This window comes from Orcinus orca, chromosome 9 (assembly GCF_937001465.1).
Source record: "Orcinus orca chromosome 9, mOrcOrc1.1, whole genome shotgun sequence".
In the NCBI taxonomy this organism is placed as follows: Eukaryota; Metazoa; Chordata; class Mammalia; order Artiodactyla; family Delphinidae; genus Orcinus; species Orcinus orca.
The window spans coordinates 103,671,215-103,690,609 of NC_064567.1; the positions used below are offsets into that span (position 1 = coordinate 103,671,215).

Below are 19,395 nucleotides of genomic sequence, written 5' to 3' on the forward strand. Positions count from 1 at the left end.
AAAGACCCACTGTTAGCATTCATGAGAGTTATGGGGTCTTTGTACCTGGTGTATTGAATAGGTGCTATTAATAGGCATTTAATAGTCTTGAGAAAAGCTGAAAGTGTACTTGAACCCATAAGAGGAAAGAGATGATTTTCAATAGAAATTAGTTCACTGTGGGCTTAATTTGCATTTCTCTAATGACTCATGATGTTGAGCATCTTTTCATGTGCTTATTGACCATTCATATATTTTTTTGGAGAAAAGTCCATTCAAGTCCTTTGCCCAATTTTGATTTTTTTCCCTAGCTTTATTGATATATAATTGACATATAACAATATGTTAGTTCAAAGTGTACAACATAAGGATTTGATGTATCTATATATTGCAAAATGTTTACCATAATAAGGTTAAACACATAGATCTTCTCACATAGTTACAATTTATTTATTTCTGCAGTAAGAACTTTTAAAATCTACTCTTCTAGCAACTTTCAGATATATACAATACAGTATTATTAACTATATTAACCAAGCTCTGCGTTACATCCTGAATTTATTTGTACCCTTTGTCTTCCTTCATTCATTTCCCTCACCCCCAGTCCGTGCCCCTGGCAATCATCAATCTGTTCTCTTTTTCTGAGTTCAGTTTTTGTAGATTCCACATATAAGTAAGGTCATACAGTATTTGTCTTTCTCTGACTTGTTTCACTTAACAAAATGCCCTCAAGTCTTATCTGTGTTGTTACACATGGCAGAATCTCCTTCATTTTTATGGCTGAATAATATTCCTGTGTGTGTGTGTGTGTGTGTGTGTGTGTGTGTGTGTAGCATATTTTCTTTATCTGTTCATCTGTTGATGGATACTTAGGTTGTTTCTATGTCTTAGCTATGGTAAATGGTGCCACATTGAACACGTGGGTACAGATATCTCTAAGAGATAGTGATTTCATTTCCTTCAGATGTATATCCAGAAGTGGAATTGCTGGATCATATGGTAGTTCTATTGTTTGTTTTTACCTTTTGAGGAACCTCCCTACTATTTTCCATAGTAGCTATACCAATTCATATTCCCACTAAAGGTGCATAAAGGTTACCTCTTTTCCACATAATTGCTATCACTCATCTCTTGTCTTTTGGATAATCATCATTCTAACAGATGTGGGTGATAGCTCATGGTTTTGATTTTCATTTCGTGATGATTTGTGATGTTGAGCACCTTTTCATTTACCTGTTGGCCATTTGAATACTTTCTAAGAAAAAAAAGTCTATTCAGGTCCTTTTCAATTTTTAATTGGGCTATTTGTTTTTTGTTTTTGAATTGTATGAGTTCCTTATATATTTAGGATATTATTGTCTTATCAAATTTATGTGGTTATCAAATATTTTATACCATTCTCTAGGTTGTCTTTTCAGTTTGTTGATTGTTTCTTTTGCTGTGAAGAAGCTTTTTCAGTTGTATGTAGTCCCATTTGTTTACTTTTGTTTTCATTGCTTGTGCTTTGGTGTCATAGTCATAAAGTCATTGCCAGCACCAGCTTTTCCCTGTGTTTTCTCCTAGGAGTTTTATGGTTAAGTTTTACATTTAAGTCTTTAATCCATTTTGAGTTAATTTTTGTGTGTGGCATGAGATAGGAGTCTAGTTTCATTCTTTTGCATGTGAATGTCCAGTTTTCCCAGTATCATTTATTGGAGAGACTGTCTGTTCTCAACTGAGTATTCTTGGCTTTCTTGTCAAATATAGTTGACCTTACATGCATAGGTTTATTTCCTGGATTTTCAGTTCTATTCCATAGGACTATGTGTTTGTTTTTATGCCAGTACCATATTGTTTTGACTACTATACCTTTGTAATATAATTTGAAATTAGAAGTGTGATACTTCCAGCTTCGTTTTTTCTTAGAACTGCATTGATAACTTATTCAGGGTCTTTTGTGATTCCATACAAATTTTAGGATTTTTTTTTTCTATTTCTGTAAAAAATACATTGGAATCTTAGTAAAGATTACGTTGAATCTGTAGGTTACTTTGGGTTTTATGGATATTTGAGCAATATTAATTTCATTCAATTCATGAACATGAGGCATCTCCATTTATTTGTGTCTTCTTCAGTTTCTTTCATCACTGTCTTGTAATTTTCAGTGTATAGACCTTTTACCTCCTTGTTTAAATTTACTCTTATGTATTTTTTTGGTTTTGATAGTACTGTAAATAAGATTGTTTCTTTATTTCTTTTCAGATAATTTGTTATTATATAGAAATTATACCAATTTTTGCATGTTGCTTTGTATCCTGAAACTTAACTAAATTCATTTATTAAGTCTAACAGTTTTTTGCTGAAATCCTTAGGATTTTCTCTATGTAAAATTACGTTATATGCAGACAGAGATAGTTTCACTTCTCCTTGTTTGATTCAGGTGTCTTTTATTTCTTTGTCTTGCCGGACTGCTCTGGCTAGGACTTCCAGTACTATGTTATATAGGTGTGGTGAGAGTGGGCATCCTTTCCTTGTTCCTGATCTTAGAGGAAAATCTTTCAGCCTTTCATATTGAGTATGATGTTAGCTGTGGACTTGTCATACATGGCCATTATTATATTAAGGTAGATTCATTCTGTACCTAATTTGTTGAGAGTTTTATTTTGAATGGAAGTTGAATTTGTCAGATACATTTTTGCATACATTGAGATGACCATGTGGTTTTTATTTTTCATTCTATTAATGTGATAAATCACATTTGTTGATTTGCATATGTTGAACCGTCCTTGCATCTCAGAGATGAATCCCACTTACTCATGTTGTTTGTTAGTTTTAATGTGCTGTTCATTTTGGTTTGCCAGTATTTTGTTGAGGATTTTTCCATCTATATTCATCAGGAATATTGGCATATAGTTTTCTTTTTGATTAGTGTCCTTATCTGGCTTTAGTATCAGGCCTTGTAAAATGGTTTGAGCATGTTACCTCCTCTTCAGTTTTTTTGAAGTTTGAAAAAGATTCACATTAGTTCTTTAAATATTTGGTAGAATTCATCAGTGAAGCCATCTGGTTCTGGGCTTTTTTGTGGGGCTGGGGGGAAATTTTTGGTTAATGATTCTATCTCCTTAGTCACTATTGATCTGTTCAAATTTTCTACTTCTTTATGATTCCAGTCTTGGTAGGTTGCATGTTTCTAGGAATTTATCAGTTTCTTCTCAGTTGTCCAGTTTTTGGTGTATAGTTATTCATAGTAGTCTCTTTGGCTCCTTTGTATTTCTGGGTATCAGAGCAATGTCTCTTCTTTAATTTATAATTTCATGTATTTGGATCCTCTTTTTTTCTTATTATAGCTAAAGGTTGTCAGTTTTATCTTTTCAAAAAACCAAGTTTTGGTTTTGTTAACCATTTCTATTTTTTCCTATTTCATTTATTTCTGCTCTAATGTATTATTTCCTTTCTTCTGCTAATGTTGGGATTAGCATGATTTTCTTTTTCTTATTCCTTGAGGTATAATGTTACATTTTTTATTTGAGATCTCTTTGCTTGATGTGTACTCATTTTGCTTTTTTCTAAGAATTTTTAAGTTTACCACCTACATTTAGATCTCAGATTCATTTTGAGTTAATTTTTGTATATGCTGTGAAATATGGATCCAACCTCATACTTTTGAATGTGGATGTACGATTATGCCAACACCAATTTTGAAGAGACTGTTCTTTTCTCTTTGAATTGTCATGGTACTCTTGTTGAAACTTACTTAGCCACAGATATGTGAATTTATTTCTGGGCTGTTAATTCTATTTCATTGCTCTGTATGCCTATTCTTATGGTAGTCCACAACGTTTTGATCATAAGGTTTTGATAGTAGCTTTGTTTGTAGTAATATTTGAAATTGGGAGTCCTTAAATTTTGTTCTCCCCTTTTCAACATTGTTTCGGCTATTTGAAGTCAGTTGCAATCCCATATGTTTTTTGCACCTGCTTTTTCATTCCTGTTGAACAAGGCCATTGGGGTTTGCATTGAATCTGTAATGTCTCTAATGTTACCTCCTGAACAATATTGTCTTCCAGCCCATGAACACAGGATAGCTCTCCCTTTATTTAGGACTTTGTCTTAGTCTGTTGGGCTGCTGTAACTAATACCATAGACTGGGTAGCTTATAAACAATGGAAATTTATTTCTCACATTTCTGGAAGCTGTAATTCTGAGGTCACAGTGCCACCATGTTTGGTGAGGGCCCTCTTAAGGGTTACAGACTTTTCATTATGTCCTCACATAGCAGAAGCAGCTAGGGGTTTCTCTGGAGCCTCTTTTGTAAGAGCACCAATCTCATTCATAAAGGCTCTATTCTCACGACCTAAGCACTTCCTAAAGACCCCACCTCCTAATACTACCACATTGGGCATTAGCATTTCAACATAAGAACTGGGGGGGGGGATAAAATATTTAGAACACAGCAGACTTCTCTATCAGCAGTGCTTTATACTTTTCAGTGTGTAAGTCTTACACCTCTTGATAAAGTAATTACTACATATGTTATTGTTTTTGATGCTATTGTAAGTACAATAATTTTCTTTTTCACATTGTTCACCGCTAGTATGTAGAAATTCATTGATTTTTTTGTGTATCTTACATCTTGGTTTAATTAATTAAGAGTTATTTTATGGTGCTTGGAATTTTTAGTATTTTCTATATGGAAGATTATGTCACCTAAGGATAACAATAGTTTTACTTATTTCTTTCCAATTTGGATAACTTTTATCTCTTCTCTATCTATTTTGTGCCAAATTGCTCTTGCTAGAATGTCAATATATTGTTTAGTAGAAATGGCAAAAGTGGACATCCTTGAATTGTTCTTGATCCTAAGGGAAAAGTTTAAGTGTTTCACTATTGAATTTGATATTGGCTGTGTGGGTTTTTCATAAAAGCTCTTTATCAGGGTGAAGCAGTTACTTTCAATTCCTAGTTTATTGAGTGTGTTTTTTTTTAATCATGAAAAGGTGTTAGCTTTTGTCAAATGTTTCTTTTGTATCAAATGAGATGATCATGTTTTTTTTTTTCCCTTCTATGAATGTTGTGCATTGTAATTTTTGATTTCCACATGGTGAACCACGCTTGCACCCCTGCAATATATCCCACTTGGTCAGGGTATATATATATATATTCAGTATGCTGCTGGAATAATTTTGTACTTCTGTTATTGAGAGTATTTGCATTCAAATTGATATTAGCCCAGAGTTTTCTTTTCTTGTGATGTTATTGTCTGCCCTTGGTATCAGCATACTGCTGGCTTCATGAAATGAGTTTTAAGAAGTGTCCCTTCCTCTTCTATTCTTTTGAAAGTGATGGAGAAAGGTTTCTTTTAATAGTTAATGTTTGGTAGAGTTCACCACTGAAGCCATTGGGTCCAGGGTTTTCTTTATTGGAAGATCATTGATTACTGATTTGATCTCTTTGTTACATTACTGTTCATATTTTGTGTTTCTTCTTGGGTCAGTTTAGATAATTTATATTTTCATCTATTTCATGTAAGTTATCTAATTTTTAGCATACTATTGTATATAGTATTCTTATAATCGTTTTTATTTATGAAAGATAGATAGTAATGTCCTCTACTTTAATTTCTCTTTTATTCTTTGTCTAGATGTTTGTCTTTTGTCTAAAGTTAACATTGCTTTTCCAGCTTTCTTTTGATTCACATTAGTATGGTGTGATTTTCTCCACCCCTTTACTTTTAGTCTATCAGTATCTTTATGTTTAAAGTGGGTCTCTTGTAGATGAGATATAATTAGATCTTTAAAAAATGCATTCAGACGGTCTCTGTTTTTTAATTGGTGAATTTAAACCATTGACTTTAAAAATGATTATTGGTGGAGTTGGATTAACATTTACCATATTTGTTACTGTTCTGTTGCCCCTTTTCTTTGTTTCTTTTTCCTCTTCCACTTTTTTGCCTTCTCTGGTTTTAATCAAGCATTTATATGACTCAATTTGTTTCTATTAACATATCAATTATAATTTGTTTTTTACTTTAAGTGTTTGCCCTTAGTTTGCAGTACACTTTTATGACTAATCCAAGTCTACTTTCAAATAATGCTGTACCATTTCATGGGTAGTACAAGTACTTTACAATAGAATTCCCAAATTTGCCCTCTCTTCCCTTATAAAACTGCAGTAATTTATTTTACTCATCCATAAGCTTTTGAACAAGCTATTGTCAGATCAGTTAAGAATAAGAAAAACAGATTTACTATTACCTTCTTTTATTCCTTCTCTAGTGCCCTTCCTTTATTTAGATCCAAGTCGTGGACACGTATTATTTTCCTTCTTTATGAAGAACTTCTTTTAATGTTTCTTATAAGTCTGGGTTTCTGGTGACAGATTCTCTCAATTTTTGTTTTTCTGAGAAAGTCTTTGTTTTTATTTCAGTTTTGAAGAATAATTTCACGGAATTCAGTATTTTAGTTTGGTGACTTTTTTTTTTTTTCAATACTGTGTTTAAAATCATTCACACTGTTCTCTTGCTTGCATGGCTTCTGAGGAGAAGTCTGATTTAATTCATTTATTTTTAATTATTTTCCATTTTCTTACTGTGGTAAAATACACATACATAAAATTAATCTTAACCATTTCAAGTATACAGTTACATGGCATTAAATACATTCATGTCTAACTGTTATCATCATTTACCTCCAAAACACTTTCATTGTGGGAAGCTGATATTCTGTTTCTACTAAACAATAAGTTGCTCTTTTCCCTACAGCTCCTAGCATCTACCCTTCTACTTTCTATCTCTGTGATTTTATCTAAATATCTCATATAAGGGGAATCATACAGTAGTTTTCTGTTTGTTTCTGGCTTATTTCACTTAGCAAAATGTCCTCAAGGTTAGTCCATGTTGTAACATATGGCAGGATTTTCTTCCTTTTTAAGAACTAATAATATTTCATTCTGTGTATATACAACATTTTGCTTCTCCGTGAATGCATTGATGGCCACTTGTGTTGTTTTCAGTACACTATTGTGAATAATGCTGCTTATAGGTGCATTCAGTTCTTTTGGGTATATACTCAAAGGTGGATTTGCTAGATCATAATAGTAATTCTGTTTTTATTTTTATTTTTTTTTGAGGAACTGCTACTATTTTTCCACAGTGGCTACAACATTTTACATTCCCACCAACAGTGTACAAGAGTTCCAATTCACCACATTCTCACCAGCACTAGTTATTTTCTTTTGTTTTCATAGTAACCATCCTAATGGGTGTTTGGTAGTGTCTCATTATAGTTTTGATTTGCATTTCCCTAAAAATTAGTTATGTTGAACATCGTTTCCTGAGCTTATTGGCCATTTCTACATCTTCTTTGGAGAAATTCCTTGTCAAATTCATTACCCATTTTTTAAAAAAATTTATTTATTTATTTGGCTGTGCTGGGTCTTAGTTGCAGCATGCTGGTTCTTAGTTGCAGCGTGTGCGATCTAGTTCCCTGACCAGGGATCGAACCCAGGCCCCCTGCACTGGGAGCATGGAGTCTTAACCACTGGACCACCAGGGAAGTCCCTCATTGCCCACTTTTGTTTTTTTGTTCATTTTTTAATCTGGTTGTTTGCTTTTTTTGGTATTGAGCTTTAGGAGTTCTCTACATATTCTGTATATCTATCCCTTATCAGATATGTGACTTGCAGATATTTTCTCACATTCTGTAGGTTGCGTTTTAACTCTATTGCTATTGTGTTTTGATGTACACTTTAAAAAATTTTTTTGATAAAGTCCACTTGTCTGTTTTTTTCTTTTGTTTCTTGTACCTTTGGTGACATATCCAAGAAATCATTGCCAAATCCAATGAAGCTTTTGCCATAAGTTTTCCTCTAAGAATTTTGTAGTTTTATTTTTTACATTTAGGTTTTTGATCCATCTTGAGCTAATTTGCATGTATGGTGTTAGGTAAGAATCGAAATTCATCCTTTTGCATGTGGATATCCAGTTTTCCCAGCACCATTTATTGAAAAGGCAGTGCTTTCCCCATCGAATAGTGTTGACACCATTGTCAAAAATCATTTGGCCATATATGTGAGGGCTTATTTCTGGGCTGTCTGTTATATTGGTCAATATTTCTGTCTTTATGCCAGTAACACACTGTTTTGGTTACTGCAGCTTTGTAGTAAATTTTGAAATCAAGGATTGTGATTTTTAGCTTTATTCTTTTTTAAGACTTTATATAAAGTCCCTTGTGATTCCGCATAGATTTTAGTGTGGATTTTTCTGTTTTGCAGAAAATGTAGTTGGGATTTTAATGTTGATTGCATTGAGTCTATAGATTGTTTTGTGTAGTGTTGACATTTTAATGATGTTACCTTTTCCAGTCTATGAACATTGCATGCATTTCTGTATGTCTTCTTTAATTTCTTTCAACAATGGTTAAGTTATAATTGTAAGTTAATTCCTGAGTATTGGTTAAGTTAATGGTTAATTAATTGGTTAATTCCTCAGTATTTTATTCTTTTTGATGCCTTTGTAAATGGAATTGTTCCCATAATTTTCTTTTCAGGCTTTTCATTGTAGTGTATAGAAATGTAGCTGATTTGTGCATTGACTTTGTATTGTGCAACTTTGCTGAGTTTATTTATTAGTTCTTAACAGTTTTATTTGTGGAATCTTACTGTCTACATATGAGATCATAGCATCTCTGAACAGAAGTAATTTTCCTGCTTCTTTTCCAATTTGGACGCCTCTTATTTCGCTTTCCTGCCACAACGCACTGGCTACAACTTGCGTTACTGAGATGAAATGGCATAGTTGTATGTTGGCCCATCCCTGAATTCTGGCAATAAACCCCACTTGCGCATGGTGTATGGTCCTGTTAGTAAACCCCTGAGTTTGGTTAGTATTTTGTTGAGTTTTTATCATTGTTGATTAGGGATATGGGACTGTAGTGTCTTATGGTGTCTTTGTCTGGCTTTTGTGTCTGGGTAACGCTGGCCTCAGAGGATGAGTTTAGAAGTGTTACCTCCTCTTCACCTTTTTGGAAGTGTTTGAGAGGATTGGTATTAATTCTTCTAACTGTTGTTAGAACTCACCACTGAAGTCATCCAGTCCTGGGTTATGACTGTTTTGTTTAAGACCTCTATTTCCTTACTTATCTTCTATCTGACTCTTCTATCCACTGTTGTGAGATATTGAAGTCTCCAAATGTTATTGTAGAAATGTATATTTCTCTTTTGAATGCTGTTAGTTTTTACTTCAAAAATTTTCATGGTCTGATATTAGGTATGTAAATGTTTATATCTGCATTACATATTCTTGCTGTGTTAAACCTTTTATTAGTATATATTGTCCTTATTTGTCTCTTATACCCTTTCTTGATTTTAAGTCTATTTTATCTCTTATGAGTATAACAGCTCTTGTTCTGTTTTGGTTACTATTTGCATGGAATATCTTTTTCCATCCTTTCATTTGCAATCTATTTTTGTTTTTGTATCTAAAGGGAGTCTCCTATAGAGACTATATACATAGTCTATATGTATATAGTCTCTATGTATATAGAGACTATATACATAGTCTATATACATACATAATCATACTATATACATAGTATGATTATGTTTTTTTAATTCATTCTCAAATCTCTCTCTTTTGACTTGAGAATTTAATCCACTTATTTATTTGTTTATTTTTGGCTGTGTTGGGACTTCATTGCTGCATGTGGGCTTTCTCTAGTTGTGGTGAGTGGGGGCTACTACTCATTGGGGTGTGTGGGCTTCTCACTGTGGTGGGCTCTCTTGCTGTGGAGCATGGGCTCTAGGCTTGCAGGCTTCAGTAGTTGGAGCATGCGGGCTCAGTAGTTGTGGCGCGTGGGCTCTAGGGAGCATGGGCTTCAGTAGTTGTGGCTCATGGGGTCTAGAGTGCAGGCTTAGTAGTTGTGGCACACGGGCTTAGTTGCTCTGTGGAATGTGGAATATTCCTGGTCCAGGGCTTGAACCCACGTCCCCTACTTTGGCAGGCGGATTCTTAACCACTGCGCCACCAGGGAAGTCCCCAATCCAATTACTTTTAAAATGATTATTGATAATGCAGAATTTACCTGTGTCATTTTGCTATTTGTTTTCTTTATGCTTTATAGCAGTTTTGTTCCTCATTTCCTTCATTATAGTCTTTTTTGTATAGTTGACTTTTTTGTAGTTAAATGTTGAAATCTTTTTCATTTCCTTTTGTGTATATTCTATAGTTATTTTCTTTGTTGTTACCACAGGAATTGCATTTCACATTCCTAAGTTTATAACACTCTAATCTGAATTTATACCAACCTAACTTCTACACCATTTGAAAACTCTCCTTTAACAGCTGTATCCCCACCTCTTTCAGTTGCTGATGACATAAACTTGCTACTTTATAAATTGTCTGCCCCAAAATATAAACTAATAATTATTTAAAATGAATTAGTCTCTTAATTTATATAGAAAACAAAGTGTGGAGTTACAAACCAAAGTTACAGTAATACTAGCCTTTAGACCAATTGTTTTTTTGTAAGTATATTAGGCTCTTAAGTCATATATAGAAAAATTGCTGTTACAATCCGATCTGACAGTAACAGCAGCTTCTGTCGTCCGTGTGCTTACCTTTGTTAAGGTCTTTATTTCTCTTCATGCAGCTTCACATTACCTCCTAGTATTCTTTCACTTCACCTGCAGAACTCCCTGAGCAGTTCTTGCTGGGCAGGTCAGGTGGTCACAAACTCCCTCAGCTCTTGTTTAGTTAGGAAAGTCTTCATTTCTCTTTCACTTTTGAAGGGCAATTTTGCAGGTTATAGGATTCTTTCCTTGCTCTTTGTTTTCTAGTACTTATCACCTTATCACAAAATATGTTTCTGTAATGATGACTGTTTATTGTTTTTATGTATTGTTGTTTATTCTCATTTTCTGCCTTAGAATATAATTTCCAGAGAGTCAGGGAGTTTGTAGATTTTGATCACTTATGTGTCTCAGACTCTTAGAATAACTCTTAGTATGTAATAGATTCTCGATAATTACTTATTGAATAAATAGGTACATCAATGCATGCATATATGACTATGTTCATCATTTTAGTTACCGTGGCCACTACTGTAGTCCAACCTCATTCTCTTTTCAGTATTGTTATAATCATTTATCTCTTTGTAGAGATTAAGAATTGAGTTAGTCAAATGACTGACACTATGTTATATGGGTAGAGTTAAGTAGAATATTGAAAGAGTAAACACATTTATACATACATATACATATATATGGTATAAAAGGCAAAATAATTCCATTGTTAACAATTGTATGATGTCAGTTGCCACATACTCTTAAGTTCACTGCAATAGGTTTTCCTGATTTATATAAGATAAATTTTTATGTTAGGTTTTTGGCTGAAAAGAGTGATTTAACATTTGGAAAATTGCTTAATTTTTTAGTGGAATAGAAATATTAGATACATGATCTATTTTATATTTCAAAAGCCAATTTAAATATTGTGATATAGTAGTTTAGACCCATGATAAAGTATAAAATATTTTCTCAGTTTCATCTCTAGACACTGAAAAAGGACGCAAACCATGTGCAGACCATAGTTGTGAATCTTCCAAAAGACTATCTAAGGTACGTTATGTGACGTGAGAAAAAAGAGGAAGTGGTGAACATGCCCAGGGTGTGAGTAAGCATCTTAGCTATTTATAGAACACACCACCACCACCCCCAACATAGACACTTAGGGAATTCAACAATAAAAATAAAACTTCATCAAATGATAAATGACGAGGATTTAGTGGAGTTAATATTTTTATGAAATGCTTTGAAATTTAGCATTTTGTAACTGATTGTATTAGGAAATAGGATTTTCCCATTTATAGGGCCTTGTTTGCTATTGCAAATTAATTTATAACTAATAATCCTGAAGAATTCTCTCCATGTTACTGTTATTAATCCTAAATAATAAATTTGATCGATACTGTTTATTAACTGTTTTCACATTGCTTTATACTCAGCATCTTGTATCTATGCTTAGGGTGAAAATTATGCTGTAACTTCCAGCAGCAATTTAATTTAGTTTTCTCTTTTACATTATGCTTAACATATTATTCATGCTCAGTAAATTTATGGCAGATTTCCCTACTTCAGATTACTCTTCAGTGACCCTGAACATTTTGTTAAAAATAATATTTTAAAATATTTGGAATAAAATGTAATTTACATTTGATGGTTATGAAAATTTTCTGTTAAAATCATAAGTAATGCATATTTATAGGTCAGTATCCATTACTTTTGTCTAGTGAAATTGACGGGGATGATTTCTTAATTTGTACTCACTAAGCCTCCTGAAATGTAGCTTAAATCATCTATTTATATATAACCAGATATTTCCATATAAAAAACTTCCATAGGGGTTACCTCTCATCCCAGGGATATATTTTTTCCTTTACTTTTGAAATAGGAGTTAAATTTTACGGCACTGAGAACAGAAGGCAATCTTATTTTCTAATTCTTTTTCTTAATCCCTGAGTACTATTTTAATTATTATTTAGTATACCCCACAAATTTTGTTAATATTTTGTTGAAATTTAAAATTTTCAAAATACTTTTTTTAATTTGTCTTGAGATATCTTCTTTGACCCATGTGTTAGAAGTGTGTTGTTTAATCTCCATTGATTTCTGTTTAATTACATTATGATCTGAGAGCAGACATTGTATAATTTCTGTTCTTGTTAATTTGTTAAAGTGTGTGCTGTGGTGGAGTATATTGTCTGTCACAGTGAATGTTACATTTGAGCTTGAGGAGAGTGTGTATTCTCTTGATAGACGACAGTTATAACAGGTAATTCATGGTGGTGTTGAGTTCAACTATGTCCTTAGAATTCCTTCTTTTTTGTGGCTGTGTAAAATTCCATTATATGTATAGGCCACAGTTTTTTATATATCCTTTCAACCACAGATGGACTTTTAGGTTGCTTCTTTGTCTTGGCTACTGTGAATAGTGAACATGGGAGTGTAGATATCTCTTTGAGATCCTGATTTCAGTTACTTTGGATATATACCTAGAAATGGAATTGCTAGATCATATGGTAATTCTATTTTTAATTTTTTGTGGACCTTCCATACTGTTTTCCATAGTGGCTGCATCAATTTACATTTATTCCAGTAAAGTATAAGGATTGCCTTTTCTATATATCCTTACCAACACTTTATGTCTTTTGTTTTTCTGATAATTGTCATTCTGACATGTGTGATGTGATAGTGCATTGCAGTTTTTATTGCATCTCCCTGATGGTTAGTTCTGTTAAGAATCTTCTCATATACCTGCTGATTGTTTGTATGTCTTCTTTGGAGAAATGTCTCTTCAGTTCCTTTGCCTATTTTAAAATTCAGATCATATGATTATTATTATTTTGCTATTGAGTTTTATGTCTTCCTTAAATATTTTGGAAATTAACCCTTTATCTGATACAAAGTTTACAAATACACTCCCATTTCATAGGTTGCCTTGTTATTTTCTTGTTCATTTCCTTTTCTGTTCAGAAACTTTTTAGTTTGAGGTAATCCCAATTTGTCTGTTTTTGCCTTGTTGCCTGTGTTTTTTGGTATCATATCCAAGTTTTCATTGCTAAGGCCAGTGTCAGACTTCTTTTCTCTATATTTTCTTCCAGATATTTTACAGTTTCATGCCTTACATTTAAATATTTAATATATTTTGAATTGAGTTTTGTGTAAGTTAGAAGGGTCTGATTTCATTCTTTTCATCTGGAAAAATTGTTTGCCCAACACCATTTATTGAAGAGACTGTCCTTTCCCCATTGTGTATTCTTGGCTCTCTTGTGTAAGACCAGTTGACAGTATATGTGTGGGTTTATTTCTGGATACTCCATTCTGTTTTGCTGGACAATATATCTGTTTTTATGCCAATACCGTATGGTTTTGATCAATATAGCTTTGTAATGTAATTTGAAATCAGGACATGTGATGACTCCAGCTTTGTTCATCTTGCTCAAAATTGCTTTGACTGGGATATTTTGTAGTTCCAGATGAATTCTAGGGGTTTTTTTTCTTTATTTTCTGTTTCTGGAAAAAATGCCATTGGGATTTGGAAGCAAATTTCAATCAATGTCTAAATCCCTCTAGGTATTCTGGACACTTTCACAATAGTCTTCCATCTTAATGTAGGGTATCTTTACATTTATTTATTTTAAAAAAATTTCTCTCATCAATGTTTTTTAGTTTTTAATGTACACATCTCTCATCTTCCTACTTAATTTTACTTTTAAGTATTTTATTCTTCTTGTACTCATGTAAATGAGATTATTTTCTTGATATCCTTTTTAGATAGTTTCTTGCTAGTGTGTAGAAATACAACGGTGTTTTTAATGTTGATTTTGTATCATGCAGCTTTACTGAATTTGCTTATTCTAAGAGTTTTTGTGGAATCTTTAGTGTTTTCTGCATATATGAATATTTCATCTGAAAACAGATGATTTTACTTATTTGTTTCAGATTTGGATGATTTTTATTTGTTTTTCTTTTCTAATCACTCTCTTTAGGACTTTCAGTACTATATTGAATAGAAGTAGCAAGACTGGGCATCCTTTCTTTGCCCAGGTCTTAGAGGAAAGGTTTTCAGTTTTTCACTTTTGAATGTGCTGCTAGCTGTGGAATTTTTCTATATGGACTTAATTATTATATTTTGGCAAGTTCCTAACATTCTGACTTTATTGAGAAGTTTCATTATGAATGGATGTGAAATCATACTTTTCTACATCTATTGTGATAATCATATGATTTTTATTTTTCATTCTGTTAATGATTGATTTGTGTATGTTGAAACATCCTTGCATCCCAAAGATGCATCCCACTTGGTCATGGTGTATAATTCTTTTAATACGTTGTTGAATTTGGTTTGCTAGTGTTTAGTTGAGGATTCTTGTATGTATGTTAATCAGGTATATTATCTTATAATTTTTTTTTCTTTTGGTGTCTTTGTCTGGTTTTGGTATCAGAGTGGTACTGGCCTCACAAAATGAGTTTGGAAGTGTTCCCTATACTGTTGTTTTTGAATGAAGTTTAAGAAGTTCTGTTATTAATTCTTCTTTAAATATATGGTAGAATTCATCTATGTTGACATCTGGTCCTGGAGCTTTCCTTGCTAGAAGGTTTTTGATAACTGGTTCAGTCTTCTTGTTTATTATTGGTCTGTTCATGTTTTCTGTCTTTTTCTTATTTCTGAATTCAGCCTCTATATTTTGTATGTTTATAGGAATTTGCCATATATTCTAACTTATTCAATTTGTTGGCATATAGTTTTTCATAATAGTTCTCTATTATGATTTATGAAAGAAAATAATCATCTTTTCTCTTTCTGTGGCATCAGTTGTAATTTCTCCTCTTTCATTTCTTATTTTATGTTTTCTGATTTTATTTAAGTCTTCTCTCTTTTTTTCTTTGTTAGTCTTGCTCATTGTTTGTCTTCTTAGTTTATCTTTAAAAAAAACAGCTCTTAGTTTCATCATTGTTCTATTTTTGTGTTTTCTACTTCATTTATTTCTGCTGTAGTGTTTATTCCTTCTTTACCTAACTTTGGGTTTAATTTGTCTTTCTTTTTCTAGTTTCTTGAGGTGTAAAGTTGGGTGTTTATTTGATATTTTTCTTTTTTTCTAACGTAGGCTTTTATTGCTATAAATTTACCTCATAGTACTGCTTTTTTTGCATCTCATAAATTTTAGTATTTTGTGTCTTTGTTTACGTTTGTCTCATGATATTTTCTTGTCTTCTTTGACTCAGTGATCCCAGGATGTGTTGCTTAAATTCCACATATTTGTGAATTGTTTTATTTTCCTTCTGTTATTGATTTCTAGGTCCACTTCATTGTGGTTGGAGGATATACTTGGTGTGAGCTTAATATTTTTATATTCATAAAGACATGTTTTGTGACCCATCCTAGAGAATGTTTGTATACACTTGAGAAGAATCCATTTTCTTCTGCTGTTGCATGGAACATTCTGTGGATCTGTTAAGTTCATTTGGTCTGTTGTGTTGTTCAAGTCTGGTAGTTCCTTATTGATTTGCTGTCTGAATATTCTATCCATTATTCAAATTGGAGTATTGACATCTCCTACTATTATTGTATTGATGTCTATTCTTCCTTTCAGCTCTGTCAGTGTTTGCTTTATATACTTATATACTCTGATGTTGGGTGTATATATATGTTCTATCTTCCTGTTGAATTGATTCCTTAATCATTATATAATGACCTTTTTTGTTTCTTATTACAGTTTTGTATTATTTCAAGGTGATTTTTTTGGGTATATGTACATCCATCCTTGCTCTGTTTGGTTGTCATCTGCATGGGATCTTTTTCCATGTTTCACTTTCAGCTTATAAGTGTCCTTAAATCTACAGCTAATATCTTGTAGACAGCATATACTTGGATGATCTTGTTTTGTCCATTAAGCCATGTCGTGTTTTTTACAGGGGAGTTTAATCTATTTACATTTAAAGTTATTATTGATAGGTAAGGGCCTACTATTGTCATTTTGTTAATTATTTTCTGTATGTTTGTAGTATCTTTGTAGTCCTTTCTTCCAATGTTGCTGTCATCCTTTGTTATTTGACTTTTTTGTGCATTGATACACTTTGATTCCTTTTTCTTCTTTAAAGATATTTTCTTTTTGGTTATCATGAAGCTTACATATAAATCTTATAACAGTCTACTTTAAGCTGATAACTTAGTTCATATGCAAGTCTGTATTGCATATGAATTGCGTATGAAAGTCTATACTTATACTCTCCTCTGCACAGTATGTTATTGATGTCACAAGTTACATTTTTCATATTGTACATCTAATTACAGATTTGTATACTTATATTTTTGATACTTTTGTCTGTAACTTTTATACTGGTTTAAAATGTCATTTATGTATCACCCTTACAATATTACATTAGTCTGTATTTGCTGTGAGATTTATACTTTTTAATGTTGCTGTTAAGTGTTCTTTCATTTCATTTCATTTGATGAACTCTCTAGCAATTCTTCTAAGGCAGTTCACTCACTTGGGCAGAGCACTGAGATACTGGGACTTCTAATGGTGTTGAACTCTTTCAGTTTTTTTCTTTCTGGGAAACTCTTCATCTTTCCTTCATTTTCAAAGGACAGTTTGACAGATATAGTATTCCTGGTTCATAGTTTTGTTTGTTTGTTTCTTCACTTTGGATGTATCATTATGTACTCTCCTAGCCGGAAAGGTTTGTGCCAAGACATCCACTGATTTCTAATCACTGATAGTATTATTTGTGTGGGGGGGTACCCTTTATTTGATGATGCTTTTCTCTAGCCACTTTCGTAGTTCTGTCTTTGTGAATATTGTCAAATTAATAACAATGTTTCTTGGTGTAGTTCCCTTTAGTACAACATATTTGGTATTCTTTAAGGTTTATGAATCTGTATGCCCATTCCCTCTGAAGATTGAGAAAGTTCTTTGGTATTATTTCTTTAAATAAGCTTTCTAGTCCTTTCTCTTTCTCTTCTTAAGGGAACTCCATAGTGCATGTATTGATTTAGGTAATGATATCAAATAAGCCTCATAGGATTTCTTCACTCTTTTTTTCTTTCTGTTTCTCTGACTGGACAATTTCAAATGATCTGTCTTTTAATTCATTGATTCTTTTCTATGCTTGATTGAGTCAACCTTTGAAGCTCTATTGAATTTTTAAGTCCAATCACTGTATTTTTCAAAATAGAATTTCTGTTTGGTTCTTTTTTATGGTTTGTATCTCTTTGTTGTACTTCTTGGATTTTGTGTGTATGTATGTGTGTGTGTGTGCGTGTGCACACGCACGCACATGTGCACATTGTTTTCTTGATTTTATCTGTGTTTTCTTGTAGTTTACTGAGTTTCTTTAAGATTATATTGAATTATTTTTAGGTGATTCATAGATCTTCCTAACTTTGGCCTTTGTAGCTGGTTATTGGAGCTTTTTTTGTTGTTGTTCTTTTATGGTGTCATGTTTTATTGATTCTTTGTGATATGCTGGAATTGGTGCCTGTGCTTTTAAAGAAAAGTTTCCTCTTCCAATCTTTATGGTCTGGCTTCAGGAGAGAATGACCTTTACTAGACTAGAGTTTCTAGGAGTCTCTCATACCTTTCTTATGGCTGCACCTCCTCAAGTCTTGCTTTTTCCTGGGGTGGATGTCTTAGAATTATTTCTTCTCTCAATCCTACAGAGCCATGTCAGGTTATGAGAGTCACATCAAGTGCTAAGAGCAAACCACTCCTTTTTCCTGAGGGCAGTGCCTGAAATGCCAAGGCTTTTTATGCATCTTCCATTTCTCTCCCTCCCTCCTAAAGGGGATGTCTTGGCGTTTGCTCCCTCTCTGTAGTCTGCAGAGTCATGCCAAATGCCCCAAGAGTCACCTTTCCCTTTTCCCCAGGGTAGTGCCCTTGATTCTGAGCCATGGGTTGCAAGCTCCATCTCTCTTCCTCTCTCCTGAAGGAACAGTCTCAGGGTTGTGCACCTTCACCAAAGTTTGCAGAGTTTAACTTGCTGCAGGCTTCTGTACCGCCTGCTTAGATCTGTGTGCCAGCTGTCAGGGCACACGTGCCAGGTGCCATGAGTTTCCACCCCTTTTCTTTGTTCTCAGCTTTCTCTAAATGATTCGGCCATGCTAATTTCCTCAGAGTTCTAGGTGCAGTAAGAGAAAAGTAGACCTCCAGAAGGAGTCCACATGGGAAGTGACCCCAAGCTTGGGAAAGCCAAACCTTCACGTTGCATTTTCCTTCCCCTGAGGGAGAAGTTGTGGTCTAGGGGGATCTCTCTGGGTGCTCAGTTTTGGTGACCTGGGAAAGTGGTGATGCAGTCAAAGTGAAAGAGTTTCTCTTAGCATTTTCAGTGTGCTTGATCTTGGGTTTTGTGGCCCATGGGGGTGCTGGAACATTTCTACTATATTCAGGAGTTCTTAAAAAGTATTTTCATCCCTGAATCGTTGTCAAATCAGTGTTTTTGTGCAGTGAAGACTGGAATCTCCTATTCTGCCGTGTGGCTGACAGCATTCCTTTTGGATATAGTTAACAATCCAGCTAACAAATCAAGTTAATAATCCCTGCCTCTTAATTAGAAAATTTAGACCAATTACATTTAATTTAATTATCAAAGATTTGGATTTAAATCCACCATTTTTTTCTATTTGTCCCATCTCTTGTAACTTTTTCCTTTTATTCTTTCTTTTGGATGATTGTGCCTTTTAAAGAATGATACTGTTTTATAGTCTTGTTCATTGCTTTATTGTTTTCAAATCATACTTCTACTTTATGTGGATGGGTTTTTATCATTCTATTATATATCATTTAACCTGGTTTTCTATTCTTCTGGTTTTGCTCCTTCCCTATCTTCTTTGGATTGATTAAACTTTTTTTAACTGACTTTTTTCTTGTTATATTTTTT

At 33.2% G+C, this 19,395-nt stretch overlaps 1 protein-coding gene across 1 annotated transcript in view; it reads left to right on the forward strand.

The window, feature by feature from the left end:
- The window catches only part of ZPBP (zona pellucida binding protein), a 101,617-nt gene that overhangs the window by 39,935 nt on the left and 42,287 nt on the right, over positions 1-19,395 (forward strand). The window contains exon 6 of the mRNA XM_004277946.2: positions 11,495-11,571. Within this exon, the coding sequence (XP_004277994.1) occupies positions 11,495-11,571 (77 nt within the window). The remainder of the gene's footprint in view (positions 1-11,494; positions 11,572-19,395) is intronic.